The sequence below is a fragment of the Atractosteus spatula genome, chromosome 13, assembly GCF_055471065.1.
Source record: "Atractosteus spatula isolate fAtrSpa1 chromosome 13, fAtrSpa1.hap1, whole genome shotgun sequence".
In the NCBI taxonomy this organism is placed as follows: Eukaryota; Metazoa; Chordata; class Actinopteri; order Semionotiformes; family Lepisosteidae; genus Atractosteus; species Atractosteus spatula.
In genome coordinates this window covers 21337050-21355368 of record NC_142718.1, presented here as the reverse complement: position 1 = coordinate 21355368, position 18319 = coordinate 21337050, and the positions used below count along the sequence as shown (strand labels likewise).

Sequence of the window (18319 nt, the reverse complement as noted above, 5' to 3'; positions counted from 1 at the left end):
TGGTAGTTTGTTGTGAAATGATCCATGGATCTCATCCAGCCATTTCTTATAAGCAGATAGAGAATCAACTTCAACAGCATGGCTGGATAACCTATTCCGTACTCCCACAACCCCTTGGGCAATCCCATGTATGTGTTTTTCAAATGCTGTACTAAAGGTTATGTCATGACAATCTGTGCCTAAAGTGGAAAAAAAAATAATATTCTCGGGGGATGGGAAAGATTATGATTTACTTCCTTATTTAAATAATAACATATCTGAATATTAATAGGAAATGGATTGGGAAGAAACCATTTTTTCAGATTCCTAGAACTAACCCAAAATTACTGAACATGTTTAAAAAAAAGTCCACTTTTGATCACCCTAAATAAACTTTCTAATTTCAAGAAACATTGGGATTAGAGACAGAAAGCGGGGAGATCAGTTACAGTACTTCGCAAGGGAATGGTTCTCATGTGACATTAATTCCCATGGCACATTGGAAACTGCTGCCTCCTGGTGGTAAATTGTGAGTAGTGAATACTGCTTTTTTACATTGCAGGTTAGTTTTCTACCTCCAGTTACAAAATTATATTCAAATGTCGTTGTTTAAAATCAAATTCCATAAATGAATAGAAATATTAAGGAATCAAAAACATTCAAGAACAATGGTAGGTACTGTATGCATATTTGTTGATGCGACTTGTCATTCACATTTACGCTATGTCACTTTCAAAACATTTCCACTGTGGTACTGTATAATCCAAATCCATGTGAAAACCTAAAGAGACTGCTTGCTGTCAATCGCTCTGAAAATGTGGCAAATATCCTTAAATGCTGGAAACCAAATGTAACAAGGCAAGTGCATGCAAATGCTGGAGAGAAGTAAAATTGCCCATACCAAAGCTCTTTTCAAGTATGTAATTCAAACCATAATAGCTAGCTGGACAAAATACAGAGCAATAATGCAACTTCTGGTTTGGGGTGATTTATCAAAAACAGTTCGGCTTTTAGCTTTGTGGTATAGGATGTCTTGTGAACCTCTTAACTGTGCTGCTCCTCAATAGTTAATATTTGCCCACAATGTAAAATGAGTTCACCCAAAAGGCAGTGTTTCTTTCGCTTTCTCTCCTCCTCTCATGCTCTTTTCATATACATTCGTCCAGTTTCCGACCGCTTCATATCCAATTCAGGGTTGTGGGGGAGCTGGAGCCTGACCTGGGCACAAGGCGGGATACACCATGGACAGGATACTAGTCCATTGCAGGCAACAACCAGACACAGAAAAGGCACACACTCACACAAGGGACAATTTACCCAAAGACAATTAACCTATCTGTATGTCTTTGGATTGTGGAAGGAAACTGAAGCACCTGGTGAAAGCCCAGGTGCACATGGGGGGAACATGCAAACTCCACACAGATAGCACCCCAGTTCTGGAATCGAACACAGAGTTCCACTGCTTCGAGGCAGCAATGCTAATCCCTGCATCACCATGCCACTCTTTGTACAGTACAGTATACTGTATATAAATAAGATACATTTTTGAATTAAACAAAGTCTAGTTATATATTTAAATGACATAACTAGAATACAAAAAAAGTAAATTCAGTGCCTTACTTTACAACATTTTTTATATACCCATTACATTTAACAGACTTCCAGTGGCGTACTGTCAAGTAAAATACTGACATTTGAAAAGTCGTGGTAAAATTGAATTTCTTAGTTCATCTTCTGCCTTAAAATCTTCAATAGCCCTGGACTGGACTGGAATACTCTATCTTAAAGGTGTCCCTGCAGGCAAGAAGACAAGGATTCAGATCAGTGGGTCAGGCCCATCAGTGGGACAGTAATCTGTCGTGGATGTCAAGAAATGTGTAGTATCAGGGTCATCTGAAAAAACACACAACAAAATATATTTTTTATTCCCACTATGCAATATTGATGTGTTGGGTTGGGAAAATCAGATTTTGCACATATACGTCCACATCTTCTCTTTAACTTCAGAAAATAAAATGTTCTTCTCTCACAGATGATAAATGTTTATAACGCAATAGAAAAAACACCCTCAAATTATATATATATTCCAAAACCTCAGTTAGTAATGCATCAAAATGTTTTCAGTGTTACTGTATCGATCATACAAAACTTATCCTGTTTATGAGAAGTTACAAAATACATGTAAAAGACATTAAAGCTCATATCCTGCTTTTGCACTACATCAGTTTATATTTAGTGACAATGAAATTACAAAAATTGTGACAGCACTGTGGTAAGAAAATTGTGCGTGCATAGAATATGAGTCAGCAGGATCTAGGCTCACTGCAGAGATTGTCTGAATTCAGATGTGCTTTGGAAAAAAAAATCTTTTTTGCAAAAATCTTTCTGTCAAAATATGTTTGTGTGTTGAAGAAAAATACTTTTAAAAATAATAACATTATAATAACAAATTACATGTATAACACTTATTTTATAAGCAAATTCCTCCAGGTCCTTACTAATTTTAAAAAGTTTTTTTTTACACAAGTATCTATTAACTGTAATGGACTGGTGAAAAGTCATTTTCACCAACACTATCTACTATACAGTATATACACAGATCATACATTTAAGCGTTGGTTTAGTGAAATTTTGAAAGTTAAATAATTCACAGAAACTATAATGTGAATAAAAAGCTTTATTCAAATGCTGTTTACGAGTGCCCAATGGAAGTTTGTAATACACATATTCTTCTTTCTCTGCCTACTATGTACCACTCTTCAAGATTGATTAAACAGATCTGTAGTGGTATGTACAGTACCTCCGAGTCTCCCTTTACATTAGTTTGAAGCCTATATAGTATCTGTTCCATTTTGTCTGCATTTCTTTGTCCTCAAGTGGAGACATTAAAGTAACTTGTATTCTGCATATTATTCTTTTATTCGGTTGCTGTTCTATTTCAGTAATTGTGAAAGAATGTGTAAAAGGAAGAATTAGAAATAAACATTAGATCTTTCTAAAAACAGATGTTCCCACTGCAATATTATACATATATATTTATTCAGTCCCAAGTGTGTTTGTTCAATGCAATATCCTTATGTTTTTGTAATTTATATGTAGATATTTTGTGGGATCTGTGCACATAACTTAACAGCATTCAGCTTTAATAAGGGTTTATAATAAAAAAAGAAGTCATTTTCAGTCTTATATATTTTTTGTTTGCAAGGATGTTTCATTAAACATAACACTAACAATTTCTAAATAAATAAAAAGGGGATATATAGACTTCAGATCTAAAGTATCTTCCTAATTGTTGTTAGTAAAGAATTATTTTGTTGAACCATGTCCTGCATGTTTATTAGATGAGTGTTTCAAACATTAGTGACACCGCATGTTAAGACAAGTAAAAGTGGAGTTATGGTTCAAGCTGTCACTAGGGAGAATGGCAATTACATCTCTTTTCTTTCTGAAAACGTACAAATATACAGTACAGCAAACAGCATGTGAGAAGGAAATTAAATCTTAAAAAACACTGATGTCAAACAGTTAAAAAAATCCCCACACTTCAAAAAGACCACTAATGGTGAGTGGCCATTAGAAAATAAAATAAAATCACAAATAATTAAGTGATATGGAAGTCACTTTTGCCGGTACTTGTATAGAGTAGCTTAATGTACTCCAATGAGCATTCCTCTTAAATTGTATTTGAAACCTTTAAAACAAACCAATGCTGAAAATACTGGTGATGCTATGACTTTCAAATTTACTCCTATGTTTTTTTTTAAAATTTGCATGCTGCCATGCATGTAATTATTAATTAAAAAAAAATAAGTATAGAATATAACTTAAAGAATCGTATGGTTTAAAGGTTGTTTGCTTTATTGTACTTTGTTTCTTTTTTAAAGAAGAAAAAGTAACAGCACAAATCTAGTGATGGTTTAGAAAATCTGAGCCTTAAAATAATAACATAATGCAATCCAAATGAGCTTGCAATAGTCCTTGAAATACCCTGCTCTACAGAGTATTATGAGGAGAAATATTAGTTATGCCTTGAGAAATGATTTTTATTCCATACAGTCATAAATTTAAAGAGAGACTCTCTGGGCAAGGGTTTCCATTTGCGTCGGATCTAAACTGGTAACCTCTGCTGGGGGTTTTCCTCAATCAGCAGTAGTCCTGAACCTTATGAGACTCTTTAGGTGCCACAGGGACACAAATACCCCTCTGCTGTACCTCCCTGCAGTCTCCGGGTGTTCTAACAGCCCAACTCTCCCTGCCAAACAGCTTCAGAAACTGTTTATTGGTATAAAATGTGAAATATGACTGGTATGGCAATGCTTATAATAAAGTCACTTATAGAGCTGATTTCGTGTGAGGTGGCATACCAGAGTTTAAGTGAAAGGGGAGGTTTCCATGGCGACGGCATGCTGCGCCTGCACAAAATAGTGGTCCCAATGGGGCAGTGAATAACACAAAGTTTTGAAGTGCAAGGTCTCTGCATCCTTGAGTGTTGAATTAAGTAAACTTTCTGCCCTGCATTTGAGACAGACAGTTCACAGCACAGGCATAAAATGATTTCTGGCAGAACCCAGGAACTCTTAGGTTCAGTTTGGCACTCCTAGGCACAGGTATCAGCGGAATAATAACATTTGGCCTGTGCCCCCCAAAAAAGAAGACCTGCAATATCAAATAACAGAAAAGGAACATGCCGATTATTTCTTCTGATATCCCCATAGAGAGAACAATTTTAATCTGTAAAATAAAAATGAAACTACAGCTTGTTCATTCTTGTCCCCACCAAACATTGCTAGGAAAGTTTCAAGATAATTATTCAACATGAAAGCTTAAAACTTACCTTGCAGATTGTATTAAAAGCTATTGTATTTGCAATTTTTAAATGAAATAAACATAGTCTTTAAATATCAATGAATCTATACTTCCAGAATCCTGCACTGCACACACATTTAGAGCTCATTATGGGAAAAGAAAACTGTACTGTGCATTAATATTTTGTGGTATTTAAAATCCATGTCAAGGCAATGCATTTTGAGGGTATACAGTATAGAGCACATCTATATATTGCAGACTATTACAACAGACAACGAATGTACAGTACAGTTACATTAAGCACATAAATTGTATACCTTTAACAAGCTGGAAGCAGGATTTTATGTCTCATCTGTATTTCTCATTATCATTACTTCTCACAAAGCCCCTAATTTACCCTCATAGCTAATAAATCAGTTTAGTTTAAAACTATTATGTTGTTGTTTTTACCTTTATAAGACTATTGACATTCCCCATCACACAGGGAGTTCCATTCAAACATTCTCAGACTCACATTGGGATTTTTTTTCAATTTCCTTCTGGATGTGCTCTGAAGGCGCAATGTACACACTAAGAAGAGAATTAAAAATAAACCTATATAAACTTAAATAATCTTTGCAAGCTTTTTGATTGTTGTAACGGGGCAGTAGGAAATAAGCTGAGAAAAGTGGGGTGCAGGGATCATCAATTCATGTCAGTAAACAGGTACCCCAGAGAAAGGAAACGTAATTAACGGGTCACACCAAACTTTTGCTCCTTTTGTCTGTGACATGTACAATAGAGAAGTAGAGGAAACCTTGAACAGTGTTAATGGTGTTAAGTGAAAAATGCAGTGTGAGATTTGTGTCAGCCTAAATACAAATAGTAGTTTAAATATTTATTTTTAAAGCCACAGAGAATGTATTATTACAAATAGGCTGCCATTGAACTCATCTGACTAACAGCTAAGGCAATGCAGAAGATTTGCTGTTTTGCTTGGTACGTTTCTGTCTGCTCCTTAATCAACATGTTAACTGTACATTTAGATGAAGTACAAAAGCCAGTGGAAGTTTTTTTTTTCTCACCTAGATGCATTTGTTCTCTATTACTCTGCAATTTTAGCTATTTGACACCGGCACACAAAGCTTTCAAAATTCCTCTCCCAGCCTGCTCCTGCACTTGTAATTTGTAACTTAACAAAAAACTTCTAAAACCTCATTAAGATAAGTGGAACAATCGGGAACACCAGATTCAAAGCATATACAGTAGGAACCTATTTTCCCAATACTTTCCGGGACATTGTGTATTTTCTTCTGTGTACAGGATCTGAATTTTATATGATCTTAGTTTTTGTCCTTCTTCACAGAAGCAATATTGTTTTTATATGTATACAATTGTTTGTCAAGATGACAGAAAATCTTGCTAGGTCAGAATATTCAATTGGAATTCATTTGAAAGAAACTATTGCTTGATTATTTCAAAGGAAGCAAGAAAGACATACTAAACATTTAAAGGTACTTCTGCAAGAAACCTAGTGTGTTGTAGTAATGTTTGCCCAGTCATTCATTTAGATGTAAATGCATATTCATGGATGAGTCAGCAGGGGCACTGAAAGTTCACTGAAAAATGAAATCTACTATATGCTAGAAACACAGGAAAATGGAAATATGAGTAAAGCATTAGAGCAATAGCCTCTTTGTTATAACAACATATGCGAAAAGAATCAGAAAGTAAGTTGCACTAAGATATGTACAAACACGCAAAAATCTGGAATAATCCAGGGCCATATTTGGTCACATACTTACTTGATCATATACTGTACAAAGCTTTATACTCTACACTGCATTTCAGACTAGAAAAGGTGCTGTACATTGATGTATTTCCTCATAAAGTTGCAGATTTGTATGCTTAAAGGGAATAAGAGTGAACATAAGAGCCACAAGAAATTTTTATGTCTATGATGTGATTTTTCTGAAAATTGATGGCTGGAGTCTTCCCCCATCACAATTTGTCTTTAGAAGGCAACTCTGGTTTACAAGTCTTTTCAGTGGGCCTGTGGGTTTTACAGTTTACTGTAAATGTCATCCCTCTATTTATAACATTTACTCCTACTCTTCGCCCCATACCACTCCAATCAGCAAAGCAAATAGCCCTATTTGCTGAAGCTTGTCTCTCCTGTGTAGTCCATCTGTGGCTAGAGGCACTGTGAACCTGAAACTGCATTGTACCTAACCTTGGTAAGAGGGTCAGAAGTGCAGATTTAATTAAAGATCATTGTTTGTGTTAGAGAATATGATTGGAGACGTTCACTTTAGGAGCTGACCAGACTTTTTTCTGCATTCTTCCATCTACCTACCTACAGTAAATAGCTCTGTAGGTTCAGTTTTTGTAAGTCTTATTGTTCATTTTTCATGTTGGGGAATTGTGATGGTAGTTCCATTAAATGGGAAATGAGTTCTTCTTCATAGCTTGTTTCAAATATTTTCCACAGTATTTTTTGAAGTCCACCACATGAAAAGCAAACACGTTATTTGTGACATTTTCTTTAGTTGACCTTTCAATTTTATGGTTTTCATCACCTTTACACTGCCATGCATACAGTACTTGTTGTAATGAGACAGAAAATGTGTTCACCTTGAAATGTTTTATGCTTTGCTGGGCAACACCTGTACATTCTGTGTTATGGAAGTGTTCTGGTCAGTTTGGTTTTTCCGACTGAAATCAAAGAATGAAGAAATGTGTGCAAACCCTTGGCACCAGGATTGTAATTCTGAAAAACACAGAGCCTGAGTCTTGACATTATACAGAGTGCATGCAATCTGCATTGTATTAAACAAAACTAAATGTTTCAAGCTGTTACAAGTTCCCTAATGAAACATTTATGAATGTCTGTAACACGATTTCAGAAACACCTTGTCATTGAGGTTAAAATAAAATGTTAGGACACCAAAATTTGATTGGGCAATGCATTTAAAAGGTTTTAGGAGATGGTGTCTTGATGCAATCCTTACTTAAGAGTTTTCCTTTGGCACAAAATACTATAACTCAATGACATTTTCAAATATCTGCAAGCATTTTGCTGTTTTTATTAACAGAACCTTCTTACCCCACAGGTCACCAACATTTTGCTCTGATCGGTTTTTGACATGAAAAACACATTTCATAGTTAGACCTTTTTAAATCGTAATAAATCCAATTAATAAACTATTTTTCATGTAAAAGGCATTCCTGAAGTCTTTCTGGGTTGATATACTGTACATAAAGGGCTGTAGATGGTACTAATTTCTAATGTTCTATAATAAATTGTTCAATAAATAAATTAAATAAATAAATAAAATAAATAAATAGACAGTATTAGAAACAGACAGGAGCAAATCATCAAACATTGTTGTATAGTTCTCTGCACCCTCTACTTTCTCTGAACTTTATGATTTCCTTTTACCCCATAAGCATCTGTACAATGAAAATGTGATTCGTTGTATAAAACACAAATGCTTACAGTACGCTGGTTACAGGCATGCTTGTATGAGCGAAAAAAAATCCATATTTAATATATAAAAAAGGATATATAGTGGTTTAGCTGGAAGTTGGAGGTTTAGTCATTAAAACTGACAGCAAACAGAAAACAGTAATATGTTTTGTTTCCATGTTGAACTTAAAATAGTTGAACTTAAAATAGAGTTCAACAAAGAATTGTTACTCATAGCTGATGGAGTTTAATACATAAACTGAAATATTCAGAGAAAATAAAAGGGTGTTTACATAAACATGTTTACTTGGTAAGTTCACCTCAAAATGTCAGATTCACACTGTTTCCTGATGCAGCAGGACAAACAAGTTTGTTTATACACAGCACAATGTGAAAAACAAAACAAAAGAAAAGCATTAAAATTGAACAAAGGACTACACACTTACACTCTTTAGGGCAAGACATAGAATTAAGCAAATGATATTGTCATGATGATCGTAGCAGATTTAGCAATAATATTCTTTTACAAGGAATAGTGTGTTCATGTATAAGAATGTTTGAACTGAGTCATGAAGTTTGAATCAGTATCGAAGGAGTGAGTCTTACAGATGGTGATAGTTACTTACATAATTCCTCTGCTAGTGGTATCCTCTGCTTGCACGGATAACTTCACTGTCTTCTCCTAATAATATAAAATGCATTCTATTCATTTCATGTAATTCTTGTGCCTTACACAGTTTCATTTCCATGAGATGAATAAAGTGCACCAAGGCATGTACAGTATACTGTAATCACAAAAGAAATTACTATCCCTACCCATTCCTAAAGCTTAATGAGGATCAAGGTGATGACTATTCGCATTCAGAATGTAGAATTAATAGCTTATTGAACTTGAGAGTAAGAGATATAATGAAAACCAAAGATTAAAATGATATAGTCAAATACATTTAGGGGTCAATTTTAAATTCTCTTGTCCCACGAAAGGTTACAAATGACAAAAAAATCTACAGTCAGATTTCTGACTGGGTTTTCCGAATCAAATAGTCAGAAATCACAATCCTTTCTACTTCTTTATTTTAAAAAGGGAAAAATAACATTTCTGTGACATTCCAAGTCTCTGTGCAATTTTGTTTTCTTTCATTGCTTAAAATAGATTTGTCCTAATTGATCTGATGATTCTCTGCAGAAAGGATTTCAGTTTATTAAAGAGCTCCAGTGCATGTGGAAAAGATTTGGAGGTGTCAGGGAGACATAAAAATGTCTTCTCTGTGGTGTGAAATATAGTGTGATATATCTTTGAACTGACCTGAATCATTCTTGCATCTCTTGATAGTTAAGACAATAATTTTGCTTAAGGCCTCAAATAAATGTGTATCAAATTATACCTGTGGTGGACATAATCCAACAGACAGAAACACAGGGGGTATATAGTCTCTGGAAGACAAATGAAGTGAGAGGGATGATCAAAATGAAAAAATTCTTTACCTCAGTTGACAACCCTCTTTCCTCTTCTGAAACTCCCCTTCTGGCACATTTCTTAATTGGGTTAAGACAAGAGTAATTCATTAGACTTTACATTGAAATGGAAATATAAAAAGTAATATAAAGTAAAACTCTTTTTTAAGATTTTAAAGCAGTATTGAGCAATGAGGGTGAAAAAAAGCAGGAGGAAAAAATATCTTCAATCAGGGTGAACTGGATATGGTGTATTTCACTAGGTCTGGGCATCCATATGGCTGGCATACTGTATCTCATCATCTTCTGTTCATGGCAAGTGTATCGTGGGTTATTCTTGTAGTATTTTAAGCTAATGGAATGGAAAGCTGTAAAGCCTGTGCCATTGTATAAGAATGTGTTTTTTTCAGCAATCATGTGAAGAGAAGTTCAGTTTCAGATATCTCTCCTCAAGCTGGTATAAATGTAATTCTTGAATTTCAAGAATTAGACTTAGGACTGATGGTATGAATTTAAAAAGTGGTGTTTTCCACACAACAACTGCTCGTTGTGCCTTTCTTGTAATCCATCCTGCTGAAAAGCTCTATGGAATCAATACATTTTAGAAGTAAGGTGTGTGTGTGTGTGTGGCAAGAAGCATGCGATCAAGTGAAGGAAGTGTCAAGTAACCCCACACCACTGCGAGAATATGTGCACTGAAAATATGAACTTGTTAACGGGTGTAGGTAACTGAAGCTAAAACAAATCCTTTTATTTGACTGTTTGCCCCCGAAAGGAAAAGGATCAGACTTGTGGGTACTTCAGAAATTTTGCAAGCACTCTCCAAAGTAACATTCCCACTCATGGGTCAGCAAATAGCCCTGAGCAAACTTACCAACTGAACATTGAAGTAAGAAACCTACTGTAGGAACAACCTACTGTACTTAACCTAAACCCACAGGAAATGATGTGTGGGGAGAGAGTTATGATAACTAAAAATAAATATCGGTATATTCAAAGTTGCTGAAAATACTCTGATAAGGCTTACTAAGGGACTGTGTGTGATGACGAAGCCTTTCAAGGTATCATGTTCCAGTTTCTAACTCAACCTTGTGATACCACAGACCAGATGGTTTTACACTTTGGATTCCTCCAAATGATTGAATAAAGAAAAATCTCTCTCTTCAATTCAAAATAATGAGCTGTTCAAATAAATGCAGCTAGTAGAATTAATAACTATTAATTTTAAATGTGTTTTATGACATGTATCTCCTGAAAATGAACCCTGTTTCAAAACTTTAGTGTTGGTAAATATTTTTAGAACAAAATATGTGTATCCCATCTAATTATATGTCAGTTCCTGAATGTTTTTGGATTATATTGAAGATCTAAATGAGTGCTTCATTAACAAAAAAACATATACATTTCAAAGGATTAATGCAAGCCACCTGTACTTCGAATTCTGTATATCCGCATACTGTAAAATGACCTCACAGATCACGAGATAGAACTCTATAAAAATGGTATATAATCACTTTCCTTGGAAAACGTTAGGAAATATTGGTGCTCTTAAAATTTAAAGTAGATGACCTTTAATCTTAAAAACCTGTCCGATTTTTAAAATAATATATTGTAACGCATACGGTGACAGGTCTGAAAATAAAAACAACAGAAATGCATCTGCGTCTCTGATTCTTGGTAAGTTGTTCCCCACTGTAATAATAATTAGATGAATCATTTTATCCTTGCGGAAAAATCATTTTCTCAGAAATTACAGGTATACATGCCCACCTCCTTCCGTGAATATTTCCATAAAGAGAATTTTATTGTGGTTTAAAACGTACAGTATACTTAAACAGGTAAGTTAATTTTCAGACGGTATGTTGGATAACATGAGTTTTCTTATACCTGCCAATTTATATATCATTGTGATGTTTTTCGTTTAAATATATACACATATCCACCTTCATTAATATACTTCTCTTATTATATCACACAAAAAATAAATACAATGTGACGTCGCCTTTATTTTACCAGAGATGTTTGTTCTGCAAGTACAGTATTCGTTAGAGATCTATAATCGTTCAATCTACAGTTGTTCGAAATAAACTGAAAAATATGTTAATAGATCTGCTGAAATTGCGAAATCTACAGCACCTTTTTTATAAATTAACTTCAATGACTTAACTAAAGTAACCGTAAGATTATAAAAAATAAAAAGCTACAGCAAGGAATTTCCCCAGTTATAATTAAATATATGCCTACAGTAGATGTGCAAAACGTGCGCTCTTTATACTTCCTAAATTTATTGCACCATTAAAATGAATATCAGACTTAGCCAAAAAATAAAAGCCAAAAGAAAATGTATAACATTAATTGTATTAACGTTTTGGTTTTCTTATATTTATTTTTAAACTGTAGCCCACTTATTCTTCACAAAAACCTGAAAGCAAATACGTTATTGAAATGTGTGTTAAGTGCGCATACAAATATATACGAAAAACAAGAGGTTATTTTGTGTGCGATCTGAGAGGCTCTTCTTAACTTATTTTTGATAAAATCTGAAAATGACGGGTACCGACCGTAATGCAAGGACAATATACGATAAAATGATTGACTTAACATAAACTACAAATGAAACGTGTAAAGAATTTAATATTGGGAGAATGAATGAGGCAGGAATAGAAAAATATGGTGTCCAAAACCATTCACTGAAAAATACTTTCACCTTTTTCCTTATTGTGCTGACAATGGGAAGATTTTATATTAATAGTGATGCAACTATGTTCTAATCAAGGGTTTCTGGATGAAGTGTAATTTAAAACTGTTCCCTCCTGTTTATTATTCGGCCAATCAGAGTTCAATGCTACCACCCCCTCTATCCAGACAACTATTTAGCATCTGAAACTGGGATGAAGTTTCCAAAAAAATTAAGGAAAAAAACTTCCTGCGAGAAAAAAGCTGTGCCAAAATACAGTTTCGATTGAAAGTGGTATAACCCGGACATCCAGTCCATTAAAAACAAAACTGAAATAACTCAAGTCTCCTTCAACTAAAAGGGATATTCTCCTGTAACCACGGATTTAAAAGTGGAGACCGTTTTTTCTTCTTCGTTATCCTTGCATTTCTTTAAAAAAGAAATGGAAGAGAGCTCAAGTTCTCCAGTTTCCCCTGTGGATAGCTTAGTGACCAGCGAGGAGGAGTTGGACAGACAACAGAAAAGATTTGGAAGGAAAAGGAGATACAGTAAAAAGTCTAGCGAGGACGGCAGCCCGGGTCCTGTCAAGAGGGGTAAGAAACCGAGTCCCACTACGCAGTCCTACGAAGAACTCCAGAACCAAAGGGTATTAGCAAACGTCAGGGAGAGGCAAAGGACTCAGTCGCTCAATGAAGCCTTTGCTTCCTTGAGGAAAATTATCCCCACGCTGCCGTCGGATAAACTGAGTAAGATACAGACACTGAAGCTGGCAGCCAGATACATCGATTTTCTCTATCAGGTCCTACAAAGCGACGAGATGGACAATAAGATGTCCAGCTGCAGCTATGTTGCGCACGAGCGTCTGAGCTATGCTTTTTCAGTGTGGCGGATGGAAGGAGCATGGTCTATGTCTGCGTCCCACTAGCACTGAAGACGTACAGTAGTGCCACAGGGGTAGGTGTCATCCTAAGAGTTTCAGAATGTCTTGTCAGGGTTTCTGTTCTGTAGTTAAATACTCCATCCAAATGCAACTTTTAAGAAAAAGTTTATTGAAAGTATTGACCATGGTGTCAGAACAAATTATTGTTGTCTGAAAAGCTCATTCTCCTTCAGTTTGGTGTAACATAACGCATTTGAAAATGGGGGGAAAGTTCGTAATTAGACAGGTGTTTTTCAAGAACTTGGTAGTGGGACGAAGCTACGACGTTTCTGCACCTTAGATGTAAAAAAATCAAAATGTGCAGCCACAAGGATATCTTGTTTTTTAAATATTATTTTCACTTGGTTTGCCTGAAAGTTCACAGCTGTGAGGTCTGAGAAGAATGGCAGTTGAAAGGATTCTACAAATACTAAGGTATTTTTATTATTACCTTTATTGTTAGGAAAGAAGACGCAATGTTGATAAAAAATCTTTATGTTCAAATAAGAGCAGTGTATTTCTGCACAGTGGGCCAGTTGGACCTGCAGATTATATTTTGTTTATTTTCCTACACCTAGAGTTTACACCACAGATAATTACTATTCCCTACAGGATTTTGTTATTTAATTAAAAAAAACAATAATTCCTTTAGAATGCTATTCTTTAAACAATATGCAATGATGCAAAAACTATTTTAATTTGAGGCCTGCCTTAAGGCATAAATGGAACAATCACAAAAACACTTGCAGTGCATCAATGGCTAGCCTGTATATAGTAATAAGATTTACCTTTTGACCTGGAACAGTTTTATGTTTCTGCGCTACCCTTGTCAAAATCAAAAACAAACAATGGCATAACAGCTGAACCCTGATTGAAAAATGCAAATGCAAATGAAACACGGTACTAAAGTACACTTCTAAAGTGACACAGAAATGTTACCAGGGAAGCAGATCAAGTCCTTGTCTTTATAAACAGATACGACTATAAACCATGTTAAATAAATAAATATGGCACTGGCGTACTTTATATCATGACAGGTCTATATTAAAAATGTGAGGCACAACTTGGCAGATTAAAATAAAACTTGAAATCTGATGGCTTGGCTAGTTGTCACAATAGGAACTTTTCAATACATTACGTGGGAAGTGAATACAGAAAATATATGTTTAAGGCTCAGAGCCAGTAGGCTCCTGCCAAGAACCATTTTAATGCTATTATTTTCTTACTATAAAGAATTGTGGTTGAGTCCTCTTTAAGGAAAACGTGGAAAGTCTTTTCTCTGAAATGTTAAAATGCCATTTTGACAACTCACAAATATAATGCAAGGCTGTATAAGTGATTTGTAATGTTTAATTTCTCTGTGTATCAATTTAAAAGTATTTAAGGAAACTACTGACCATGAGAGAAACACAGAGTGAATGAATTGTCCCTCATGGATAATTATGATTTATAAATGAATGTTTTCCTGTACGAATACCACAGGAATGAATGTGCTGGAGATTGGGAAGAAAGTTCAAACTAGCAGTTGATTACAGAGAGGCTCAAAAAAAAACTGCATAAAAAAAGTAGTCTGCATACTGCACAATCCTATTGAGTATGTAGTATTTAAAATATTTTGGCAAGAGGCTAAATATTATCGTTTAAATAATAATCATTGCAATGTTTTTCTTTTGCTATCAAATATTGTTTTCACCTTTTTGTTTTATTTAATAATGTACACTGTTGATTCTGTAATAGAAGAGCAGACTGTAAGCATTATTAAAATCCAAAGCAAATGAAGGCCCTACTAAATCATAAATCACATTTATAGTCAATATTTCTATAAACCTTTTTATGGATAGAGGTGTTCTGTAGCACAGTTATTTACTTATTTTCTAGGAATATGGGTTATACAGTACAGTAGAAAACACTTAGTTTTGGACAGTTTGTGTTATACAATAGATAAGGTGTGTTTCACCTGAAATATATTTGCAGCAGGATTATTTTTTTCATACTGCTCATTCACCTTTTCTGAAGTTAACTGTCAATTTGTTTTGGCTGCAGAGTGTTCTTAGCTGTTTTAAACAGAAAAGTTAAGTTTCTTACCTTGCAATGTTCTGAAAATCTTTATAACAGGTTATTTTAAAATCTGTCAGACCAGTGCAAAAACATTTCTGCCATTAGTAATTACAGTTATAGTGCAACTAGATCACATATGAACCTTTTAACATGGTTTTAAAATGTTGAGTTTAATTTTAACAATGTTTCAGCATGCTCTTTTGTGTCTGGGCCTGTCATCACAGCCAATGTACAGACTTTTCCATTATTCACAACATATAATAGGATAAAAGCTAGAGAACACTAATACATTAGCATCTAGTTCAACAAAACGTATGCTCTGAGCTATCCTTGCTATCCTCAGAAGTGCTGTATAATATATTGGCAGTCTGTGTAAGATAACCACTAAGTTTTGCTTTAAGTATAGGCTGTATAAAAAATGCATGTCAGGTTTCTTTCTCTAAACACAGTGGTAGATTTTCTTTACAAAATTATAATTTTAAAACTATGATTTAGACTTCTAAAAAATGTTGTGATATTAGTCTGTATGAAATTACTATTTTGCATTTTTATGTTGTAACGTTGAATACTGTACCTCCATTTAAGGAAAGCTTAATATTTTGTTTCTTTTTGTATGACCTTAAAATTTCAACTGTATTTATGTTTTTATGTTGCAATGTACAGTTTTCAGTAAAAAAAAACACTGTTAAAACCTCAAAGATAAGAATATTATTCCACAGCAACAGACCATACAGTACACACTGTAAATTTTAACATCATTACCACAAAATAGGAAAATTGTCATGAAAACAGCCTTTCCTTGGCTTAAATAATGAGGAAATTTGGTGCATCCAAAGAAGTACTGTATATGCGGTATACAATAATTTGCCTTATCAAGTAAAAAAAAAGTTCCCAGATAAGGTTACTTTGTACAATATGATCGTAGCTTTGCTTAAACTTTCGGCATAATCGGAATAGGTCTTGTTAAAATGTTACGTAAAAATAAAATTTAAACAAATCGTTACTTTTTCAAAGATTTGGTAATGCAAAGAAAATATCCTTTGTGTGTAATTATTTAACAAGTACAAAGATCAATTGTTTTTGCAGTGAAGTTCAAGTTTATGCATTTACTGTAAGTTCTACAATTTCCATCAAAGCGCAACGCAAACCAGAAAGAAATACCGTTTTATACGATATTTGAGGTATTCACAAAGCCTCTTATTATTACATTAACATTTTATACATTTAGTACTGGCATACATCTGCTTAGTCTCTTTTTTGGGTTAAAGGTTTTAAGGGGAACGTATTGGTTTTAAAATGAATAATAATACAATCTTTAGTATAAAACACCGATCTAAACAAAAGCAGTTTAACCCTCCCTGCCTTATACAGTAAGTATCTGAAGATCAAGTTTCCTTCGAAGCAGATTTAAGGAATACTACAAAAAATGTTTGCTGTAGGCATCGCTTCAAAGTAGGACAGGTGCTTCAGTGTTGCTTTTCTGCAAGATACTGCTGTAATCGTCACACCTGAAAAAAAGTGAATTTGGCGTTAATTGGAATGTGCTTTCATCGAATAGTTTCTATGTAACTACAGTATCAGTGAACATTGTTCATACATATTTCTCTACCTGCAAAATTAAATGTGTAATGTACTCCTAAAACACCTGATTAATGTAAACCTCCCCCAAAATGTGTAGACTACACACAGTACTGTATCTATTTAAATATATATATATAGACATGCAATTAAATATTATTTCATTTATTTTACAGACTGTTTACTTCTATAAAAACTGAAGAGGCCAAAAGGATTTATTGAAGAACCTACAGTATAAACCTCAGAAAGGTGATGGAAAGACTCAACGGGACGACTGAATTCTCGTGGAGCACTTAAACTGCGATATGACTGCGTTCGAAAAGAGCGACAAAAGAAAAGGATACTCGACAACAGCCACATTTCTTACTTTATATTATTGTCATCTCTTGTTCCGCCAGACGTATTTCACCATATTAAGAATTTATTCTTTAATACCGGTATGATGATTCAGGAATGCTTTGTTTTCTCTGCGTGTGCAGTATATTCCCTGTTGTTGTTCTGTTTATAGATAAATATATATAAATGTTTTTTAAATAAATATTGTACATACCTGTAATTATCTTCAGCTTTCTTGAAAGGGACAAATGCAATTAAGACTCATACATTGTCGAATCATGTTGCATGGATTATTCACCGAAGCTTGAGTTTCCCAAGCTTTAGCCTGCATTCTGTTCAGTTCAATGTACATTTTGCTTATTTATTAAAACAAGTATTTTTTAACGAGTTAAAAGTGCATTGTTTTATGTAACCAAAGCTCAGTAGGCTATACGAAGACTGCTTGTATGGGTTTTTTTACGAAATATAAAGCTTATCTCGTTAAAATATTCCTAAATTAATTTTTATTAGTTGTAAATATTATAATTTCAGTACTGTATTTGAAATGGGTAGATAGGATATACGTTATGTATTTTAAAATTTAAAACATTTTTCAATAAAATCGTTTAAAACGGAGTTATTTAGTATATGTATATACTGTACATACACAGAAAGGTTATACAGTATATTGCATAGGCCTATGCATACTGAATAGTTCCATATGTTTAGAATATCTTCTGGGGGATCCTCCAGTAATTTTAAGGAAAAAATGCTACAATGTGTTTGTTGTAAAAACATTAAATGGTTTTCGATTAAACACGTGCCTGTTTTACAAAACGCGTAATGAAGGACGCCCATTCGCTTGCAACCATACTGATGAAATCTTTTTAAACGATTTTCTACTCTTCTACTCAGATGTTTGTTCTGTTGCTTGGACAAAATGTGGAGAAAAGAAAACAAACACCGTAGCTTCACTACCAAGTGCGAGAATTTGTTTTCTTTTGTTGTGGAAAGAAAACATCGATAAAAAAAACTGTTATAAAATCTAAGAGCTTCATTAGCAGACCAGAAACTCAAGCCTGTT

General features: G+C 34.2%; 1 protein-coding gene across 2 annotated transcripts; it reads left to right on the top strand.

Annotated features, from left to right (window-relative positions):
• Positions 1-12665: 12665 nt before the first annotated feature.
• On the top strand, positions 12666-17422 carry twist2. Of its 2 annotated transcripts, XR_016093908.1 has the most exons (3): positions 12666-13319; positions 13663-13719; positions 17097-17422. XR_016093908.1 is itself a non-coding variant. In XM_088930713.1 (2 exons), exon 1 carries the CDS (start codon positions 12808-12810, stop codon positions 13288-13290), a length of 483 nt encoding a protein of 160 aa, XP_088786839.1. In that variant the 5' UTR covers positions 12666-12807; the 3' UTR covers positions 13291-13319; positions 17097-17422. The 2 variants fall into 2 exon arrangements, 1 of the variants encoding a protein (XP_088786839.1); XM_088930713.1 differs by lacking the exon at positions 13663-13719.
• The last annotated feature ends 897 nt before the right edge of the window (positions 17423-18319 follow it).

Excerpts from the sequence above, each read along its gene's own strand:
- twist2 (XM_088930713.1), top strand. The coding sequence starts at position 12,808 with ATGGAAGAGAGCTCAAGTTCTCCAGTTTCCCCTGTGGATAGCTTAGTG.